The sequence below is a fragment of the Arctopsyche grandis genome, chromosome 9 (assembly GCF_051622035.1).
Source record: "Arctopsyche grandis isolate Sample6627 chromosome 9, ASM5162203v2, whole genome shotgun sequence".
Taxonomy (NCBI): Eukaryota; Metazoa; Arthropoda; class Insecta; order Trichoptera; family Hydropsychidae; genus Arctopsyche; species Arctopsyche grandis.
Genome location: NC_135363.1, coordinates 21,593,795 through 21,613,855, shown reverse-complemented (window position 1 = coordinate 21,613,855; position 20,061 = coordinate 21,593,795). Strand labels below are relative to the sequence as shown.

The 20,061-nt window shown below is 32.9% G+C and overlaps 1 protein-coding gene across 4 annotated transcripts; it reads left to right on the top strand.

Moving 5' to 3' along the window:
- The first annotated feature begins 11,863 nt into the window (after window positions 1-11,863).
- LOC143916371 (potassium channel subfamily K member 1-like) lies at window positions 11,864-19,570 on the top strand. Of its 4 annotated transcripts, none has more exons than XM_077437443.1 (6): window positions 11,864-11,927; window positions 12,551-13,140; window positions 16,874-17,014; window positions 17,558-17,767; window positions 17,853-18,041; window positions 18,114-19,570. In XM_077437443.1, the coding sequence occupies exons 2-6, from the start codon at window positions 12,819-12,821 to the stop codon at window positions 18,407-18,409; spliced, it is 1,158 nt and encodes a 385-aa protein (XP_077293569.1). In that variant the 5' UTR covers window positions 11,864-11,927; window positions 12,551-12,818; the 3' UTR covers window positions 18,410-19,570. The 4 variants fall into 4 exon arrangements, with proteins under 4 accessions (XP_077293569.1, XP_077293567.1, XP_077293568.1 ...); XM_077437441.1 differs by having other exon boundaries at window positions 11,864-11,931; XM_077437442.1 differs by having other exon boundaries at window positions 11,907-12,005.
- Window positions 19,571-20,061: the final 491 nt, after the last annotated feature.

The following is a 20,061-nucleotide window of genomic DNA, read 5'->3' as shown; positions in this document are numbered from 1 at the left end:
TTCTTATTGAATTATTTAAAAAATAGCATATAGGTATTTTTCTAATAGTTTTTGCTTTTTTTTTTTTGGTTTATCATAAGGTATGAAATTATTTTCCGGGATTCCTCTCGGCAGCCCTTTACATACATTTAACTCTGCTCATTGTTCGTCAACTTCATATCTTTCAAAATGAGTATGCTAATATACATAATATCTACAAATGGTCGCCCTAATTTTTAGCTACATAACTTAACGCGTTCTCTTCAAATTGTTGCACGAACGTTGAATACTTAAACAAATTACATGCGTACGTTGACTTAACTAACAATTTTTTTCTCTTTGTTTTCCCACTAATGAAAAAATAAAATTTCGAACAAATAATATAATAATACATGTGTATATATAAAAACAGAAAGGAAGTATGTGGGTGTGGGTATGTGGTGAGTGCATCAATAAGTATGGATATTTTAAAAATAAATTTTAGAATTATCAAGAGTTATTACAAATGTCCGATTTCAAAATCAATTGCGATTTTGGTTGCGACTTCGGTTGCGACTTCAGTTCTGACTTCGGTTCTGGGTGCAAGGACTGTGTATGCTGAAACCTAAATATAGCGACAATATCCTCAGATGTGGCTCATGCATCAATTTCTTTCCAAGACCACCCGTTAAAATATTAACGGCCACAACAATAGTACAAAGTCGCAGATAGTTTTGATAGTTTTTTGTTTTAGATTATAGATTGATTTTCACATGTAAAAATACACTTGCACACCTGATCTATGCAATGGAACCCATTGCATAAATCAATGTGTTTTTGGTGATATTTTATCTTTGTATTGACATAGGTTTGAGAGTGATCGATAACGAGGATTCCTATATTTTATGAAATGTAGATGAAACTTGTCGAAATAATAAGATCGTATGAATTAACAATTACCTGAAAAAACGACTTTCTGACTGTAAACTACGAGCACGCGTGCATGGAGTACGTTTCAGTATGTTGGCGCCTTTGCGATTAAAAGGATAATATTTAAATTCTGACTATATTGGATTATCTCCTTAGTCAATCAAATATACATATATGTACATACATATATCCAGGGCATTTTTTTGAAAAAAAGTTCTTCTTCTTAAGCTTTTACCAAAGAAAATCATATTCATATACCATTTAAATGGAGCTCAAGGCAGCTTACAATAGTAATACAAAATTAAAAAAAAATTATATTTTTTCATATATTATATTTTTATTTAAGATATGTCAAATCTACAAAAATATGATTTATTTCAGCAGCATAGATTGGTCATTAAGCTTCTGCTTAGCGTCGAGAGGCGCCGGGTTCGATCCCATGAGCTGACCTCGATTGAAAAGAATTTTTCTAAATATATCTAAATATATCTGTAGTACTCCATTTCGATCATTTCCTATTAGATTTTGCCAATTTTCTCTGATTTCATTGTTGAAACGGTTCCCGGTAAAATTGGCTAAATATCCTTCCTACCTACTATGTCACCACTATTTGAGATAATTAATGTAGAATAAAATTTATTTACAATTCATAGATGTCTCGTTAATTTGCGAGTTTTTCAGTGCCTCGTAATTCAACGACCTGTAAAATAAAAAAAATATGCTGCAATGTTTGTAATTGGCCAGGAAGGCGTATTGGGGTTATCTGTAAGGCCTTCCTCTTATATATGTAAAAAATAAATAAATAATAATAATAATAATGTAGAGTTCGAGATATAGGGAGGATTGCAGGAGAGATAATCGAAGGCGATGTTGAGTCAATCAACATTACTCATTACATAATTCACTCACACACATAAAATCCCACAATAATATCCATAGGTCATACTAGGTTGTTTAATATAAGCGCAAAAATACCTTATAATATCATAAGATTAAGATAAAACGTCCCATATCAATTATTATCACGTCTCTTTGACAGACGCAATCGTACCAACCTTCACTCTATAAAATAAAAACCTAATACGAGACACTGGCGGACAAGTTAGTTGCGCTAATGACACCAAAGCAGATTCGAGTGGCATATTTTTCATTTTAATGCTATATTATTATTTTTCATACGAAATATAAACATATATCATGTTTAAACTTGCCATAGGCTCACTATGAAAATAGACAAACAAAACTTCCTATTAATAGACCTATATATTTACATAGACAGAATCTTAATTGGTATATTCAAAATTTATACACATTTCACTGATTCGTTTGAAGTATTATACCTATCTATATATAGAAACAAAGGCTTTGACCTTTTACGAATTAAGTAAATGGCGTTTAATGAGAACGGGTTATATTCAGACATTTTCATTTTGTACTTCCTGGAAAACTCGTTACATAAAACGTGACCATCACCACAGGATTCAGCGGAAATTCGAAATCATCCCTAACAACTTAGCACTTTGATCTTGTATCGTGATAAAGTTGTACTTTTGCGTGCTATTAATTCGTGTCTCGCAATTTTAATATAATAAATATACTTACTGAAGTTTCCTGTTTTTATTAGAAACACGCCAAAACAGCCAATTCGTGATGAATCGATTTCAGCTCGACACGCATTTTCTAAAATCGATTCGGCAACTTTTGTAAGTATATGTTTTAATGGTATCCTTGGAAACATTGGTTCCTGAATATTTCATTTAATATATGGATAGTCCTGTTGTTTGAATATTGTGTGTACTTAGATACTTATGTACCTATGTATGTACATGTAATCCTACTGATATGATCAAATACTTCTACATATACATATATATGTATGTATGTATGTACAAATTTTAATACCTAGACCAATCAAAATTCAAAAATAAACCTTATAATTAAATGATATTGACCGGAAGATTGTTCCATTAAAGTAATTGCTTCTCATTGAAAATTTATACCCCACTAATGTCCTACAATCGCATCAAATTATATTGATCAAAATCGAAGTTCTAAAAATAGTTTAAAGTAGCACATTTTATATGTATGTAGACGTCATACTTTTTTTTAGATATACCTACATATTTATATATGGCCATATTCATTATTCTTTCATTTTATATAAGATTTGATCCGTTTCCTACAGATGAACCTCTTGTCCTCTTGTTGTTGTTCCTAACCTTTCACAGGTTGAGTTGAGTTGATCGTTAACCCTCAGCTCTTGCAGGATGGAGGCATTGGTTTTTCTCGCTGTCCAGAAGTTTCTAAGCATCCGTCTCCAACACCATATCTCAAAAGCGTCTATTCTCTGCCTTTCTCGAGTTCTTACCATCCATGTCTCCTCCGTATAGAAATACGGAGAAGACCAAAGCTCGGACCAGACGCATTTTCCTAGACAAGGTGATGCCTTTTATTTTCGTCTCACATCCTTCTTTCTCGTTTACTCTTGTATTTGTCATCTTGATATGTCATCTTGAATTTGATAGACGATCCGCCTCCACTCTTCCCGGTTCTGTGCCAATTTAAAGACAGCGTTAAGGGACGATTCCGCCAGTTCCTTGATTTGGGTCAGACTATCTCTTGGGAGACCGTCCTCTCGTTCGCCTTCCCTCCAGCGTTCCGGTGATAACCAGCTTCTCCACATTCTTCTTGGCGATGTCGCCAAAGCAGGAAAGAATCATTTTCCTACATGTTGTGAAGAGTCTCTCTGAAAATGCTAGCTCTTTGAGGATGGAAATTTTCTTGAGGTTCATGATATGCGCAGCATCCGTCTCAACTGCATTTCAAATGCATCTGGAATGTCCCTTTCTCTCTTTTTTCAGGGTCCATGTTTCGACTCCATACAATGCAATGGAAAACCCAAAAGATCGCACCAGACGGATTTTCCTTCTTTTCAAATCCGAGATAATTGATCCATTGATACAACTCAATGCACAACTAAAAATTTATGAAGAATTATTTTGTTGTTTCGGATTACCGTGAAATTCCAGGAAAAGTTTTGTGTACTTGTCGAATAATTTTAATGGAAATCGACGATGTTTTTTTTTTTTGATAGCTGTCCATTATTTATGAGACGCGAAACAAATTCAAGAAGATTGTGCGAATTTCCCGCGTCGATTTATACATAATTTAAGACGCTCTCTCTCTCGTCGGAAAATTAAGCCGGGAAAGCGGTCCCGCAAAATTCACTCGTCAGTATGTTTTATTTAGAAACCGTTTCAGAATAAGTGCTATGTGGTCATTCGCATAATTTCACGCCATTTAAACCTCCATAATGCGAAAAATTCGCATCTCCCTCCATCACCCCCTTCGCAATAATGGACTGACAACGGTGTAGTTATTTAATAATAAAACCGAAGTGAGATGATTATGACGCTTTTCTTTCGAAAAATTCCCAACGGCTATTTACTCGACCGCACACTCTAAACGTGAGATAAAAAAATATTATGTATGTACTAACGATAGCTATAATGATTACACTGGAAAGCTTCGAAAATGTGTAGTATAATGTTTTTTTTGCTATAAAAAAATCCATTTTCTATCTCATGCGTTAACTTTTGATGATGATGTACCGAGAATCTAACGGGCTTTGACACAATATTATTACAGATAAAACTATGCTTATGATGTACATATAAGTTTGCATATAAACGGTTACCATTAATATTATTTTGACAGTTTTAAGAATGTTATTGAGCCCCAAAATTTATCATAAATAATATAGCGAAAAAATTAATGAGTACTGGTTACGTAGAGAAAAACAAAAAGTGATGGGTTCTAAAAGTACATATACATTGACGTAAATGTTTGTCGTCAAATAAGTTCCGTAGAATCTCTGGCTACGTAAGTTATCGTAGCTAGAGCCAAACCCTATGAGAGACAAATTTTGTAGAATAAAAAATTATTTTCACAAAAAATGGAATTTTGTCGTTTTATATTATACCTACATACATATGCCACCCGGACAGAAGCGCGCCTAAATAAATGCACCGACATAAACGCGCAAGAATAGATAGCGCAGTGGAGTACACCGACAAACGCGCGCCGACATAAGCGTGCAACACAAAACTATAAAATAATAAAAATTTACAACCCCTAACCTACAATGTGAAATATTCACCATTATTTCGAGAATGAGAAAATTGGAGGTTAAAAGCCACCAATTTACGCTGAAATTCCTACAAAGAATAGAATTTGCACCATTGCTTCTAGCACACCGATCAAATTCTACTTACTAGGAATCGATTAAACTCGTGGGTAAAGGTACTATTGTACGTATACATATATTGTAAAATTAATAAAGAATAAAGTAAAATACTTAAAAATCGGTTTTAATGTCGACTAAAAATAGTCGTCTTTTTCTTTTCAAACGACCTTCTTTTTGTGATTTTTTTCAAATAAGTTTTACTTCAACATACTTTTTAAAATACAATACACGAGAATCCTCGTTTTACTTCATTAAATGTTACGCGCTTGTGTCTGCACACCCTACATTGTACATATGTATAATAAATAAAAAATCATACAGCTCGTTGTTAAAATTGTGCTTAAATTATCTGATACATTGTTTTTAGTCTTATAAAGAAGACAATGGCCATAACAAATAGGATCATCTGACCTATTTTATTGATTTTTCTTATTAACTAAGGCCTTATTTGTTGGTAGACAGATTGCTTGATGTTGTTACAATGTACGTACATATGTATTTATGTACATACATACTATGTATGTCGTTGCTAAACAGCTACGACAAACAAATCGCTAGTCTGCCGATTTGTTTACATACAAATCTGTTTCAGTGGCCGATTTAACACGGGTAGTGATATTTTTATTCTTTATGTTGGACAATTTTATGTTTTTTTTGTATGTATTGTTTCAAAATTGTTTTTTTTATTACCGCTTTATCGAGGTCAAGCGACAACGTTTGGGTTAATCGTAGCAACATGTTTTTAATTACAGAATCAATTATTCGCATGGAAATTAATTTAACTGTCTCGAACAATATAAATCGAAAATAATGTGACAAGATAAAAATTATTTTTCATTTAAGGTCACAAACCCCTCAAAATCTATTCACTGGACTTTAATCCTCAAGATATTCTTGTACAATAAATTAAGAACCCCTGATCTAGATAGATCATGTATAAGAATAGTATAAAATACACGTACATATGTACTTATGTAGGTATACAAATATATTTTTAACACCTTTTGACTTATGTTGTCCTATAAAACGTCTCCCAGCATCTTTCTGTACGGTTGAGATTTTTTCTGTCGTCTTTTTATGGTGGCCGTTGACGGATTTACATATCTATAGACGAGTCATCAAAAAAGTCACTAGCAATGTGTGTCGAAGCAGTTTCTCTAAAGATTTGTAAATAGGTTTTTGAGCTCTTTTTCCTATTATGCTGTACATTAACATTAGAATAATATAATACTATGATTACTAACCAAATTAAATTAAATTGTAAAATAGAAAATGATCAGTAGATCAGTAGCTATTAAAATAGATATAAGAAATATTGTGAACATAATTTCGTAATAATAAAAAGCATTTAAAAATCAAATCAAGCAGTTTCTCAGAGACTAGCAACATTTTTAACAATCATATGGGGAGCGGCTTTGAGGTTTGAGACTCCACCCTACAATTTAATCTCTTTTTGAGTACAGTGAGTTTTAAGTTTTCGTATCAAACTCTTTATTCCCATAATATTTTATGTATATTATAACAAAGACTTTGCTATATATGTATGTATGTACATATGTAAATAAAATATTAATTTTAAATACATATTTCTTTTAATATCTTTCTCGGCCGCATCATCGCATATTAAATATACTTTTAATGGAAAATATACACGCCGTTCGTATTAAAACTTAAGCTCTTAAAAGCTTAAAAGCGTAAATTCTCACATTCAATGTTGATCTTTTGGTGCTGGCAGTGGGCGTCAACGGGTTAATGTAATATAAATAAATATGTATGGGGGCGTAAATGGGCTAAAGCGTATTACGCACGTCTCAGGAGGCTTACGCTGCCCTTAATTCGACAATGAATACGTAATAATGTAATATTCGTTTATATTAAACTACATGCTTAGCCCGTCATGCGACGGCTGATGCTTAAATTATTCACATTTTTTGAAAATTCGGTATTTTTTTTGTATTTGACTTTCTATCTACACGTAAAACATTGTTGGTACAATCTTTTTAGAAAACCAGTTTTTTTATCTTATTAATATAGCATGACTACTTTATTTCAGCAGCATTTCTCGGTGGTTGCGTTAATGCTAACCACCGATAGGTTGCTGGGTTCGATCCCGTGGTTTGACCTCGTTATTTGACTCGCTAATTACTATTTGTGACTCTAAGTCGATCGTTTCCTACCAGAGTTTGCCAATTTATTGTTGAAACAGTTCCTCCATCAAATTGGTTAAAACCAACTTACCTATTATTTAAATATAATTTCAAAATTTATAATCTATAAATTTATAAATGTTCAAGTTTAATACCATAGATGTCACTCAGGGGCAACCCGTAATGTCTCCATGGGGAAATATAAATTTATAAAAATAAATAAAAAAATTGTAGAATCTGGTTGACAGTACATATAGTGGTAGAGTCTATAATGAGACTCGTTGAGCGGTTGACAACATTGTTTATTTCACGGAACGCCACAACGAACTATTGTTCGCCCCGTTACATGTACAAGATGACAACTTAACCATTTTTCAACTCAAGCACACCAAACTAATGCAACCATTATTTTAGGTTAGAAAACTAGATCCTACATATGTATTATAATATTATACCTATAATATGTACATTTCTAATGAAAAGAAATATAATTAAAAATATGTTTTATATAAATTTAAAACCTTAAAAGATAAAAATACGTTGGCTTGAACTTGAAACTTTTATAATTTATCTAAACTCGATAAATATGAGGTTGACTTGTTCCGTCTGTAGGCGTACGATAACCCTCAAGTTAAATGAACTGTTAGACTGAAATTGTACAACTCGCTAAAGAGGTCACTTGCGATTGCTGTAATAATACCAAAAAAAGAGATAATACGCATATTTGATGATATGCTGAATAAGTTTCAGATAAAGCTGGAACGTCACGTCTGATAGTACATTTCTAATATTGCACGTACGAGTGCATAATCCAGGTCATAAGAATGAATCGTCTGTTTGTATTTGTAGGCAAACTATGCTATTTGTAATTGCATATTTTCCAACGATGTTCAATGTTTTCGCATTTTTATTCGTTGCGCCCAGTTCACAATTAAAATCGCAAAAGGCACTGTCTTAATCATTGTACATTTAGTATTAATTTTTCATACCATAGATTTTCATACGTGTATATAAATTATCTTTGTGAAAAATAAATTTCCATTCTCATTGAATGTACTTACACATATGTATGTACGTTGTATGCAGTATAATTTAAAAACTAATACTTTTGTGAGATTTCATTCGAAAAGAAGGCTATGACTTGATATTAAAAATTGTTATTAAAAAAAATACGTCTCGTAGATGTATTTTCCGTTCGAATTTTCCTTTGCCTTTCGTTTGATTTTTTGCGTAACCTTTCTTCGATTTGACACAATATGACTCGTCAGAAAGCCGATAGCAAAAAAATTTTTTGAACGAACGTTTACGAAAGTAAAACGTTAAAATTGGACAATTCTCAAAATTAAATTTTTCCAAACGGAATACTCCGAAATTGGATTTCGATTTCCATATAAAAAAATCGCACGAAATAGGAAATAATTCGATCACTCAAGTTTTTCACAAAATTGAACCGTTTTAACTTATTTATATATAATATAAAGAATCGCTGACTCTACAATTACTTCGCCTGTGATGCATTTGCACGTCATAAATGACGTTATACAAAGCGATTCATAGATTTTTCTTGTTCGCAAACTTGCAAAAATTGCTTTAAACGGTCTCCCAAATCTATCAATTACTCTCAATATTATTACGTACACCGCCGAGTAAGTGCAATCGGATTAGGCCGAGTAGCATCCCAGAGACTGTGTGGCCGTTATAATTGGTTTCAAGGATTATCTCCAGACTAAGTGCAAGTAGGCTAAAGAATGGCCACCGAATTGGCGTAGTAAGCGGCACCCGATCCCTTCTCATAATTGACCGATAGCGTGGGACTGAGTGTCGTGGGAATACATATCCGGGTACATGCTTAGACAATGGGGAAGTAACCGGACGTCGAAGATACACTGAGCGGCCTGTCCCTTTATAAGGAGGTACTAAGATCATATCCAGACATTCTGGACGGAGCACTGCCAGTGCGTGTATCTCCTTAATCATCAATAAATGCTGTGAAACGACTTTGACCTTTTATTTGGATCATCCGCCCACCCCTACGCAACAATATTTTGACATGACGACATATACATATGTATAGGTAAAAAAAATGCCATTTTTCTATATCTAATAATCTCCCCATACAATTGTAAATGTATGTAAATATTGCAATACAAAATAAAACTTCAATATTTCCATTTTTCTTCAATACTAATTTCGATTGAAACTAAAACACTGACAAATCGATAAAAACTTTTTATCCAAAATTGGAAAATATCTCAATGCATGGAAAATATATGCCGCACTTTTATTATTCTGCTCAACTTTTCATCGTTCGTATTAAAATGAATATATAAATAAAGCGACTATCGATTCTCCTTTTCAATGTCAAGTTTTTCCCCTGTTGGCATGTCGATTTATCTGTCGCGTAAATTGCGTTTCTCCAACTATTAACCGATGAAATTGTTGTACGGACCATCGTTTTAGCACACTTATCTGTCAATTTTAAATGTCAAAATCATCCGATAAATTTTAGCTGTCGAGAATCGTCCAGGAATAGCCCGACCAAAAACTGTGCGTGTGTTTGTACCGTCGCTTTAGTACTGATAACGATACATCATTTCGAAAATGATAAATAATACAATGAAACATACTATCAGCAAAGATAATTTCCAAATTCAAAGATTCTAAAACCTAAAATTTTAATCATTTATTTCAAATACATTACTGTACTTTTTCTATAGAGCAATTGTATTTTTTGATTTTGAAGCATATTTCTATACACATACATTGCTCTCTATTCCAAGCCCTTTCAATCCAGCTAGTTGTACAAAACATTATTTTTGTACAACTAGCTGGAAAAAATACTTTTTGTTTCTATGTCTATTCAAAAAACTCTTCCATAAGTAAAACCTTTTTACTCGGCGGCAATTTATTTAAGTAAATATCTGAAAGACCCTTTTTTCGTGACAGGTTCAATTGTTTCGAAAATTGTCCTTTTACTTTCAAGGTGAATAAATATGACAAAAATTAATTGGTAGTTAAACTTTATACAATTCAAACACGGAGTGGACGTAACTTTTTCAAAATTCTGAATGAGCTTAATATTCCCGTAGTAATTAACATAAAACTTGTATTCCAAATGAGATTTGTCGTGCTTTTAAGCATTTTAAGCTTTGGATTTAAATATACATATTAAAAAATATATATACAGATATATGTATGTACATAAATAATTTTGAAAAGTGGTAACTATTTGGTTTTAAATTTTAAAATGCTTATCGAATAGTTAATCAGTAGGTATGGAAACAGTTTCAAAATTGAATTTTGATTTTTTACAGCTTCTTATTGTTCATAAGGCTCACATTATTCTAATAATTACTAGTCCATTTATTTAATTGTTAGTTTTCAAAGCACAAAACTCAAAATTCTATAAACGGATTGAAATATTCTGTACACAAGTTACATACATAATATACTGTAAGTCGTGTCTCGACGTAGAGTATATTTGGGAAAACATTTCAATAAGTTATTGGTTTTTTGATTTTTAAATGCTTTTTATTATTACTAAATTATGTTCACAATATGTACATCTTATATCTATTTTAATAGCTACTGATCTACTGATCATTTTCTATTTTACAATTTTAATTTAATTTTGTTAGTAATCATAGTATTATATTATTCTAATGTTAATATGTACAGCGTAATAGGAAAAAGAGCTCAAAAACCTATTTACAATTATAAGGTTGGTTTAGTGAGCAATCTTCAAATGCTTGCAGAATTGAGCTTTAATCTTCCCAGCCAGTTTTTTCTCATCTCCTGTGGCACGTACCAATTTGATGGCTTCGTCACCTCTCGCAAGGGGCATCAAGCTCCTCAACCAAATTTCTGTTAGCTTGGATTCGCTTTATCTGAAATATGTTTATCTGGTTGAGGGATTGTTTAGTTTGAGATCGTAAACGTGTACTAGTATTATATCTGTTTATTTTATTTTGTTTTTGTATCCGTATTTATTCTTGTACCCTTTTTTTTCCTTGGCCATAATGATGCTGAGTCGGATAATTATTTGTCAGTATGGCAACATTTTAAATAAAATAAAATTTAAAAAATATGTCCATTAAGACAAAGAACATAATTTGGCAAACGGGTTACTTGTCAAATGTTAATCGCTAACAGGATAACCACTCGCTTGAAAATCGCTCGCGCGGATCTCCCGTCGCACAAGAAAGTTGGTCGCAAACGCAAAAACAATATATTTACTTGAAACGATAATAGTTTTTGGAATAAAACACTTACTATTTTAAAATACTATGTAAAATGGATAGTAATTTCATTTATTTTTGGCTTACGAACGTATTGTGGACAATGATAATAATTTATAAGTTGTAAATTTTGGTAGCAAAGGCCCATTTCGGGGGGCCCCAGGTTTGGGGGCCCCAAGCACGCGCTTATTTTCAATGTACCTATAAGATAAACCGCCGCTGTATCGAGTACTCAACTTTTGAATTGAAACGGTACATATGTGCATATGTATGTTTACATATTGGTATAAAAAATGTTTGAGAACGCCTGTTGAGAACAAAGTTGGCCAGAAATTCGATACGACAATCGCAGTATTATTTTACAACTAAAAAGTCCACTGTCACATCAGTCATGTCTTAGACTTGAGTGTAGGTTTGTCGACTACATTTGATTTGTAGCACAGTTTGAAAACTAAGATTATATTTACAAAAGTGCCATAAAAATGAGTGCATATAAATATTTTTGTTTGTTTTAATAAATTTTTATCTCGAATTGTGTCATAACGTGACTTAACACTAATTACTTACTCGATGATTAATGGAGAACTATCAAACTATTATTTTATATATATATATATATATATATATATATGTACATATATGTACACGTGTAACAAAATGACGGATTGACGTAATCATTTTCTCGTGATAGATATTGTCAATTGTTAAAATAATAATCAACATTGATTATCAACAAGGAAGTCTTAATTATTTTGATTACAAAATTAAGTTTATTCCTCCAATACATATTAAGGTACATTGTGAACGTAAGGTGTTTTAATTTGATATAATGTTTTCATTGTTTTTAATTTTCAAAAGATTACAAGCGCCTGGTAGCACTCTTTCATACTAAACGGCAATATATGTAATACATCGATGAAGTGTATATGTATATGTATATATGTATATGTAATATAACCCAAGTGGAACCTCCATAGATACTCATCGAACTGTGTATATATTCGATGTTTACCAATGATCATATAATCTAGTTCTAGGTCGAAGAAAAGTGTTTGCTATCGATAATAACCAATATGTGTTTATATAATTATAACATAAAGACAATTGCTTCGAATTGCATATTTAATATGATATAGACATTGTATGTATGTTGTAGCTACATACATATGTATATATGTTTCATATTATTAAATTGCACAGACTCGGTGCTGCTTTTGCGTACGAAACGACCGTACTAGTGCTTCTTTCGTTCGTTCGAGGGGTAGTTTTCCGGTGGTGTTCAAACTTCCGGTTCGTAAAATGAAAGAAATCAGAACACCGTCTGCTTACGGAAGTCTCGATTCGGCCAATCAACATATCAGAGGACAATATCCCACGCAATCGTCAGGATGCTCCAGCAGTTCGTCTGATACGACTTGCTCTTTGCACAATTGTGATAAGACTTTCTGTGGAATTAGGAGGTGTTCGTTCTTACTATTCTTCTATGTATTACTCTACGTGGCTTTCTTGGTGTCTGGAGGATTCGTCTTCTCCATTCTGGAAGCTCCCGAGGAGAATAAGGCGCGATTGAAGTTGCTCAGAACTAAAGCTAACTTTTTGGACAAATATCATGATGTTGATGGTTAGTATCCACATTGAAAAGATTTTTTATAGATGTGTTATAAAATCAATACGCACATATGTTCTACACCTCACTTTATTATTCATTTGAAGGTTATGGAATATAGAAAAAATACTCATAATCAATAAGGACTTAACTAAGAGTCTGTCATATACAGTCTACAAACGCAATCTGAAGAGAAAAAGGAAATGTTTTGATTTTATTTTCTGAATGGAGAAATTTATAGGCTTTGGCTTTTTTTATTTATTTTTACTCAAGGTTTTTATTTGCGTCTTCGATAACAAATAATAATAATATATATATATAAAAACGGATGCCATGTATGATTCTGGGTATGTATGTGGCAGATGCTTGGACAAGTAAGGAGATTTCAAAAAAACAAATTTTAGAATGCCGGGAGAATATGCTGTGCATATTGATATGGCTTGACGACCGATCGTGTCGAAGAGACGCGGGAAAGCGGGGGGGTGGAGCGTCTGATATGTGCTCCTGATATTGAGTGAGTTGGAACGGGTGGCGTCAGCGTCTGATGCGCTGCGCGGGAGCGTACACACATATACACATCCACGAATACACACACACATACATACATTCATTCATCATTTCGAGCGTTTAATGAGCGCACTCGATTTTTTACTTATTAATACGCGAGCGCGCCTATAAATTACCTTGCACCATATTTATATATAACTTTATTTTAATTCGTGTATCAATTCCTTTCCGAAGCCACCCGTTGAAATAAACGGGCACAAACTAATCTAATATAATATATAATGAATCGGTAGCAGTAATGTCGCCATATACATATGTATGTATGAATGTACATAAACTGTGACGCATATGGAGAAGGGAAATATTTACTTTTTATTTTATTTTGTTAGATTGATGAATCCATACTAAAACTATTATCAAGGACTTTGATTTCTCAAATTTTTACCCGAAAAATTTCATTTCGTTAAGCATACATAGTAAATGTGTATGTATGTAAATAATACATATGTATTATTAATTTGATAAATTTAAAATTATGTCAAATATTAAATGCGTATGGTAGATTTCTATTACTTAGGGATTCCAATACCGGCACTACCGAAACCGGTTCTACCGTCTTTTTTGCCAAAATTCTACTTTCGATACTATCGGCAGTACCGAATATAATTATTTTAATTTTATGTATATTGAATTACTTTGAATTTAGAAGAAAATCTTCTATCGGCTAGTTTGTAACGTCGAAGAATGAGTAAAAACTCAACATCCTTCTTGACCTGCTATTCAAAGGAGCCGCTAAGTGTTTCATAAATTCAAAATCAAAAATAAAGAATGCCAAAAATATCGCACCTATACCTTAGACAATTTCCGAATACATATGAATATAGTATATGTATGTATGTAAGTCCACTTTTCTTCATTTCAAGAAATATCTTGCAAAAAATTAAATATAATGTTTTGCGTTTAAATAGTGAAAGAAATAGTGCTTTTGGAACTTAAAATTGGGCATCCGCCATTTTCAAATATAACGGTTCATATATTGATTTAAAACTGACAATGAAAAGCCTCGTCGCCTCGTTTTTTATACTAGAATTTGATAACTATTTTTACTAGAATTGTAAAGTGTTAACATATACATATAATATTTCAAAGCTAAAACCGTTCCTTCAACACAAAAATTCTTAAAAATATTTATTTTTTATTTTTTTGACACTCATTGATCGGTAATTCGCGCGGCGTATGTAGAAGAACATTATTTTGTAATTAAGAAAATATTTACATATAAATAAATTAAATAATGATAGACCGAAAGCTAATCACAATTTTATTGGTAATTGATTAAATTTGATTGCACAAATTAAATAAATCAATACCAGTAGGCACCGGTACTACGGGTGGTGGCCAATTTTTTTCGGTAGTACCGATATTGATAAATGTCGGTATTTTTGGAATCCCTACAGTAAGTAAGTACTGTATTTTCATTATAAGATCGAATCGTTTGGTAGAAAATGTATTAAGTAGTATTATACTTAGCCATCTGTGGAAGTAACCATTCTAACAATGTACCAATCCCACTTCAATCTATGTAATTGAAACAGTTAGAATTACTTTCTAATTCAATTTCCCCACTCGAATCAAGCTTCGATCTGCCATCCGCAAATCGAACTGAAACTTCCAACTCATCGTGTTTTAAAGCGTAATACACACATATAGAAAGGAAGAGTAACTCGTTAAATCAACAACACCGAGTACGTGTACGGTAGTTAAACTTGAACTCCATCCCAAAGTTACATAAATATAATATGTAAATATATATGTATATGCACACATACGTAATCTCTCAATATTGAACTACCCAAAAACCGTGAGCTTATATTGCAATTTTTACGTTCGATTAAACCCCATAGTTCGCACACATTGGGGTCGAACAAAGTCAACATGCCCATTATGAGATTTATTAATTTGAGCCGAGCCAAACAACTGTTGCTGCTTCGGCAAACATGAACCGTTGAAATTGCGTATGATCGTTTAACCTTTAACGGAATTGCATAAAAGCGATACGGGCGAGGCATCTTATTGATTAGGAAGTTTGACCCGGTTACCCAGCGTGATGCACTGGGTGCATCAACCCCTGCCAGCTGCCGACCCAAATCCGGAAAATGCACTGGTGTTGACGGTTTAACGTGTACACCCCTGGTCCCCGGTAGGCTTGAATTCAGGTCAACAGACACAATAGGAAATAATATATTTTATGATAGTGATCGGGGTATCGAAATAAAATCGAATGCTGATTGAATCGATCGGGTTAATGTATGTATGAAGTAGGTCAGAGACGATTAACACGTTTTGGATCGTTGCCTTGAACGAGGGGTGGAAGCCATGACGTAGCCGTATTTCCAAAAGATGTTAAGCTGCCAGATATTATCCTTGAAACATTGGCACTTAACGTTTTAATGTGATGTTTCTTAACGACCCGACGTTAATCTCAAAGTCAAGATTGACGTTGGAATTATGTCCTTTTCATAATCTCAGACGGATGCACATAGCACTCGGATTAAAATTCTGTTCGTCGCATCAAAAGGAATATTATCGATAATGAAAATGCTGAAATATGAACTTGTGTTCATACTTCAAAAACCAGGCTTCACTCCTCGTCATCAATTCGGTTATCCTATTACAATGGCATTTAAAATGTAAAATTTCGAAGATGTGCAATTGATAATGTCTGCAAATTCTCAATCATTACTCATTTCCAAACTCTTGTGCATGACTTTTGGGGGTGAAAGGAATGAAATGACGATGTGTCCTTGGCTTCATGGAACGTCACGTGTCCTTGGCGGTGACACGACAACTCGTTCACAGATTTTCCGTAAACCGATGATGCGCTCCAGGCATTACGTATACGGCCATCTCTTTCTCACCCCGTCTGTTCACCATGATCTCGTTTACTCTGCCATTATCTCTTTCACATACCATTTTTTCACCGACAACAGACGGTCTGTGAAAGAGATGGCTGCATACGTCATAATGGCATAGTAAACAAGATCATGGTGAACAGACGGGGTGAGAAAGAGTTGGCCGTATACGTAATGCCTGGAGCGCATCATCGGTTTACGGAAAATCTGTGAACGAGTTGTCAGGTAACCATAATAGTTAAAGGTCCCTTAGATTAAAAAGTATTCTAATAATATATCGATAGCTCTGGGTCATACTTTTCAATATTTCCTATCATTTTTGTTCACAGAGGATGATTTGGAATCCTTAATTGAAGAAGTCGTCAAAGCTGGAAACAGAGGGGTATCAGCTTCGAAAAATGTATCTGGAGAACCCAATTGGAGCTTCGGACAATCGCTGTTCTTTTCGAGCACGGTTGTTACGACTATTGGTAAGAAATTTCCTTTCAAATGTTTAATATTATAAAGAGTAGTAAAATTCTAGAATTTTATTCAATATATAATATAATACGCACAGCTAGATATACATACAGTATATATAAGCTCAAGAGGAATAAATTTCATAGCTCTCCCGCTAGTCGTAAAGGGGTAGTTTATTTCTACAACACAGTTCATTTTATCGGATATATTTCTTTATTGCGTTCGAACATAAATATGAAAACGCAATATAAAGTGACCGTGAGGCTTTCCATAATTTAATATGTATTCCCGAGTTTATAGGCTATTTCATGAAAATATAATACATGATTAATACCTCCCTCATTACCCTAATATATATTTTATTATGTCTATCATAAATTGAAAGCATTAATTCTCCATAGAATCACAAACCGAAGCTGATAATCATTGTATTATATAATGTAATACTAAACATAGTGTAATCTATCAACACAAGTGAGGGTTTTTAACCCAAATACAAATCTAATCTGATTATTTTCATGTCTAATTCTTAATCTTACACTTTTTATTTTCAGGATATGGCCACGTGACACCACTATCTCGCATGGGCAAAATCTTCTGTATAATGTATGCGGCTATAGGAATCCCCATGACTCTTGTGCTGATGGCAGCATTGGTAGAAAGGCTTCTGTGTCCGGCCACGGCATTCTTGAGAGCGTTGAACGCTCGTTTGGGACACTTATATCAACCATTTACCATCAGATTGTTACATTTGTCTATCCTCGGTACACAATCATCACCTTATCTCGATCAAAACTATTTAATATACCTTTATAAAATTGTAGTTTAATGTTGTATTTATTTGTTTAGTGACACTACTGTTGATTTTCTTCTTGGTCGTACCGGCATCAATCTTTAGCATATTGGAACCGGAATGGGATTATTTGGATTCGTTATACTATTGCTTTATTTCATTGACAACGATTGGTCTTGGTGATTACATTCCGGGAGATGCTCCGAATCAACCTCTTCGTCCTGTTTACAAAGTGGCAACTACTTGTCAGTATAAATAAATCTTTTTTTATATGTTTAATTCATGAACATTGAATAATTGAATGATTTCTTCAACAGTCTATCTTCTGGTGGGATTAGTTTTCGTCATGCTAACATTGACCGTATTCTACGACATACCTCAACTGAACATCGGTGTTGTTTTCTCATCACAGTCTACAAAGTCTGGTTATGATCCGGAAAAGATGCGTTTGAATGATGGCACAATGATCGGACCCCAATACACCATAGGACCCCTTACGATCCCCGAGTCATCCACGCGCCGTTCTGTTGTGAGGGTAAAGCCACACCGAGATGATAGTCCCAGCCCTGAAGATACCACTCCAGTGCACGCCAGGGATATCAGGATTCCTTAAATCGATTCTCAATGATTATTGCCAAATTTCACACACACAAAAATCACCTGACAACGTATATGTTTAATTAAAGTCCTGTGTATATCTTATTTAAACTAAAAAAAAAACCATTTGTAATTAATGTATGTATACTTTATCGAAGCACATCTCTTTCTTGTATCATTTCATGTAGTGCCTAAATTAAGGTTGCCAATTATGAACCTACTTTTATATAATGAACTTTATTCCAGATTTCAATTACCTGGGCGTTTTGACTAGAAGAATCAACAAAATGCAAAACATATTTCAAATTTGAATACTTTTGTCATTTTGGAATACATATTAATAATCGACTGATTTTTAACCTTAGGTAAATCCAGGCGAGTTGGCAACCTTGAGCCTAAGTTTGCATTCAAATGGTTCAAAACATTTATCAAATCGTGTACAACTATTTCACTGCATATTTAAAATATAAAATGAGGTATACGAAACGTTTAATGTGATGAAATTTCTTTTGAAGTATAATTACTAATAGTTTAATACATAAATAGATTATATTAGATTCGATTTAATACCAAATACAGTATATAAGAGTGTTGGCCATGGAGTCAATTATTGACTTTTGATAATTGTTTAAAAAAAAAGTTTTCTCGGTAGTTCTTACAAGCATATTTATTTATTTTATGGCCAACACTTATGTAGATCATGCTCTTAGGAATGAATTTCTATTGTTTATAAACATGTATTTTTTAAGAATCATTTTAATAATCTATTATCATTTCATCCAACTTACTAAAAAAATCGACACAAATAATCGGTGTGCTTTTCAGTATTTTTTATATATACAGAAAAATAATTTTTATAATTTTATATGTGTACGTGTAGCATATAATGCATTTATGTAAATATTTACCGTCCTTTACCCACATACATATTATACATTTAATGTTTTTGATTGTCTTTCTACATTTTGCACTTTTCCAATGGATGTTTTCTAAAAAATGTGAATGAAGTTTTACTGTAGGTTTTAATGAGCCGCTCTTCTATGAACATCAATGTATAATAATAAAATGATTACTATACGTACTAAAATCATCATATATGTATGTAGCTTAATGCAATTCAATGTATCATACACACACATATGTTTGTATTGAAATTGGTGTTTGTCTTCCCTTTTAGAGAAAAAAAAATGCATCTATTATATGTATTTATTAAAAAAAATATATACCTATTTAAAATTGTTCGTGGGCGTAGAGATATTAATAGTAAAATTATAATATGTGTATGTCAATGTGAATTCACTTTAAGAAAAAAATATAATAATGCTTTTTATTTATTATATATTCTAAAAACATTTATCGGTGGTTGACGACCAATGGACTACACGATTTTGGGAAAACTATCTCACTTTACCAATCCTATATTTGGACTTTTAACATATCATGAACTAACCCGCGTTGTAAATGGGCTATCGACCACCATCTCAAGCTTTTACTTGATATATCGTCTGTAAACATATCAACTAATTCTACAATACTACAGCTGATGCATACATACACCAGTGCATTTATCATTTATTCATTATATATTAATATATTTTTTACAGCTTCATACTTGGGGTACATAACTTCTTCACATATTGACAAAATTATTTTTTATGTGTACCCTCA

What these genes read in the sequence shown, in the direction of transcription:
- LOC143916371 (XM_077437443.1), top strand. Translation starts at nt 12,819, where the DNA reads ATGAAAGAAATCAGAACACCGTCTGCTTACGGAAGTCTCGATTCGGCC. An exon ending in CACGGTTGTTACGACTATTG is followed by an intron (nt 17,015 to 17,557) that starts GTAAGAAATTTC and finishes TTTTATTTTCAG; the next exon opens with GATATGGCCACGTGACACCA. An exon ending in TTACAAAGTGGCAACTACTT is followed by an intron (nt 18,042 to 18,113) that starts GTCAGTATAAAT and finishes TTTCTTCAACAG; the next exon opens with TCTATCTTCTGGTGGGATTA.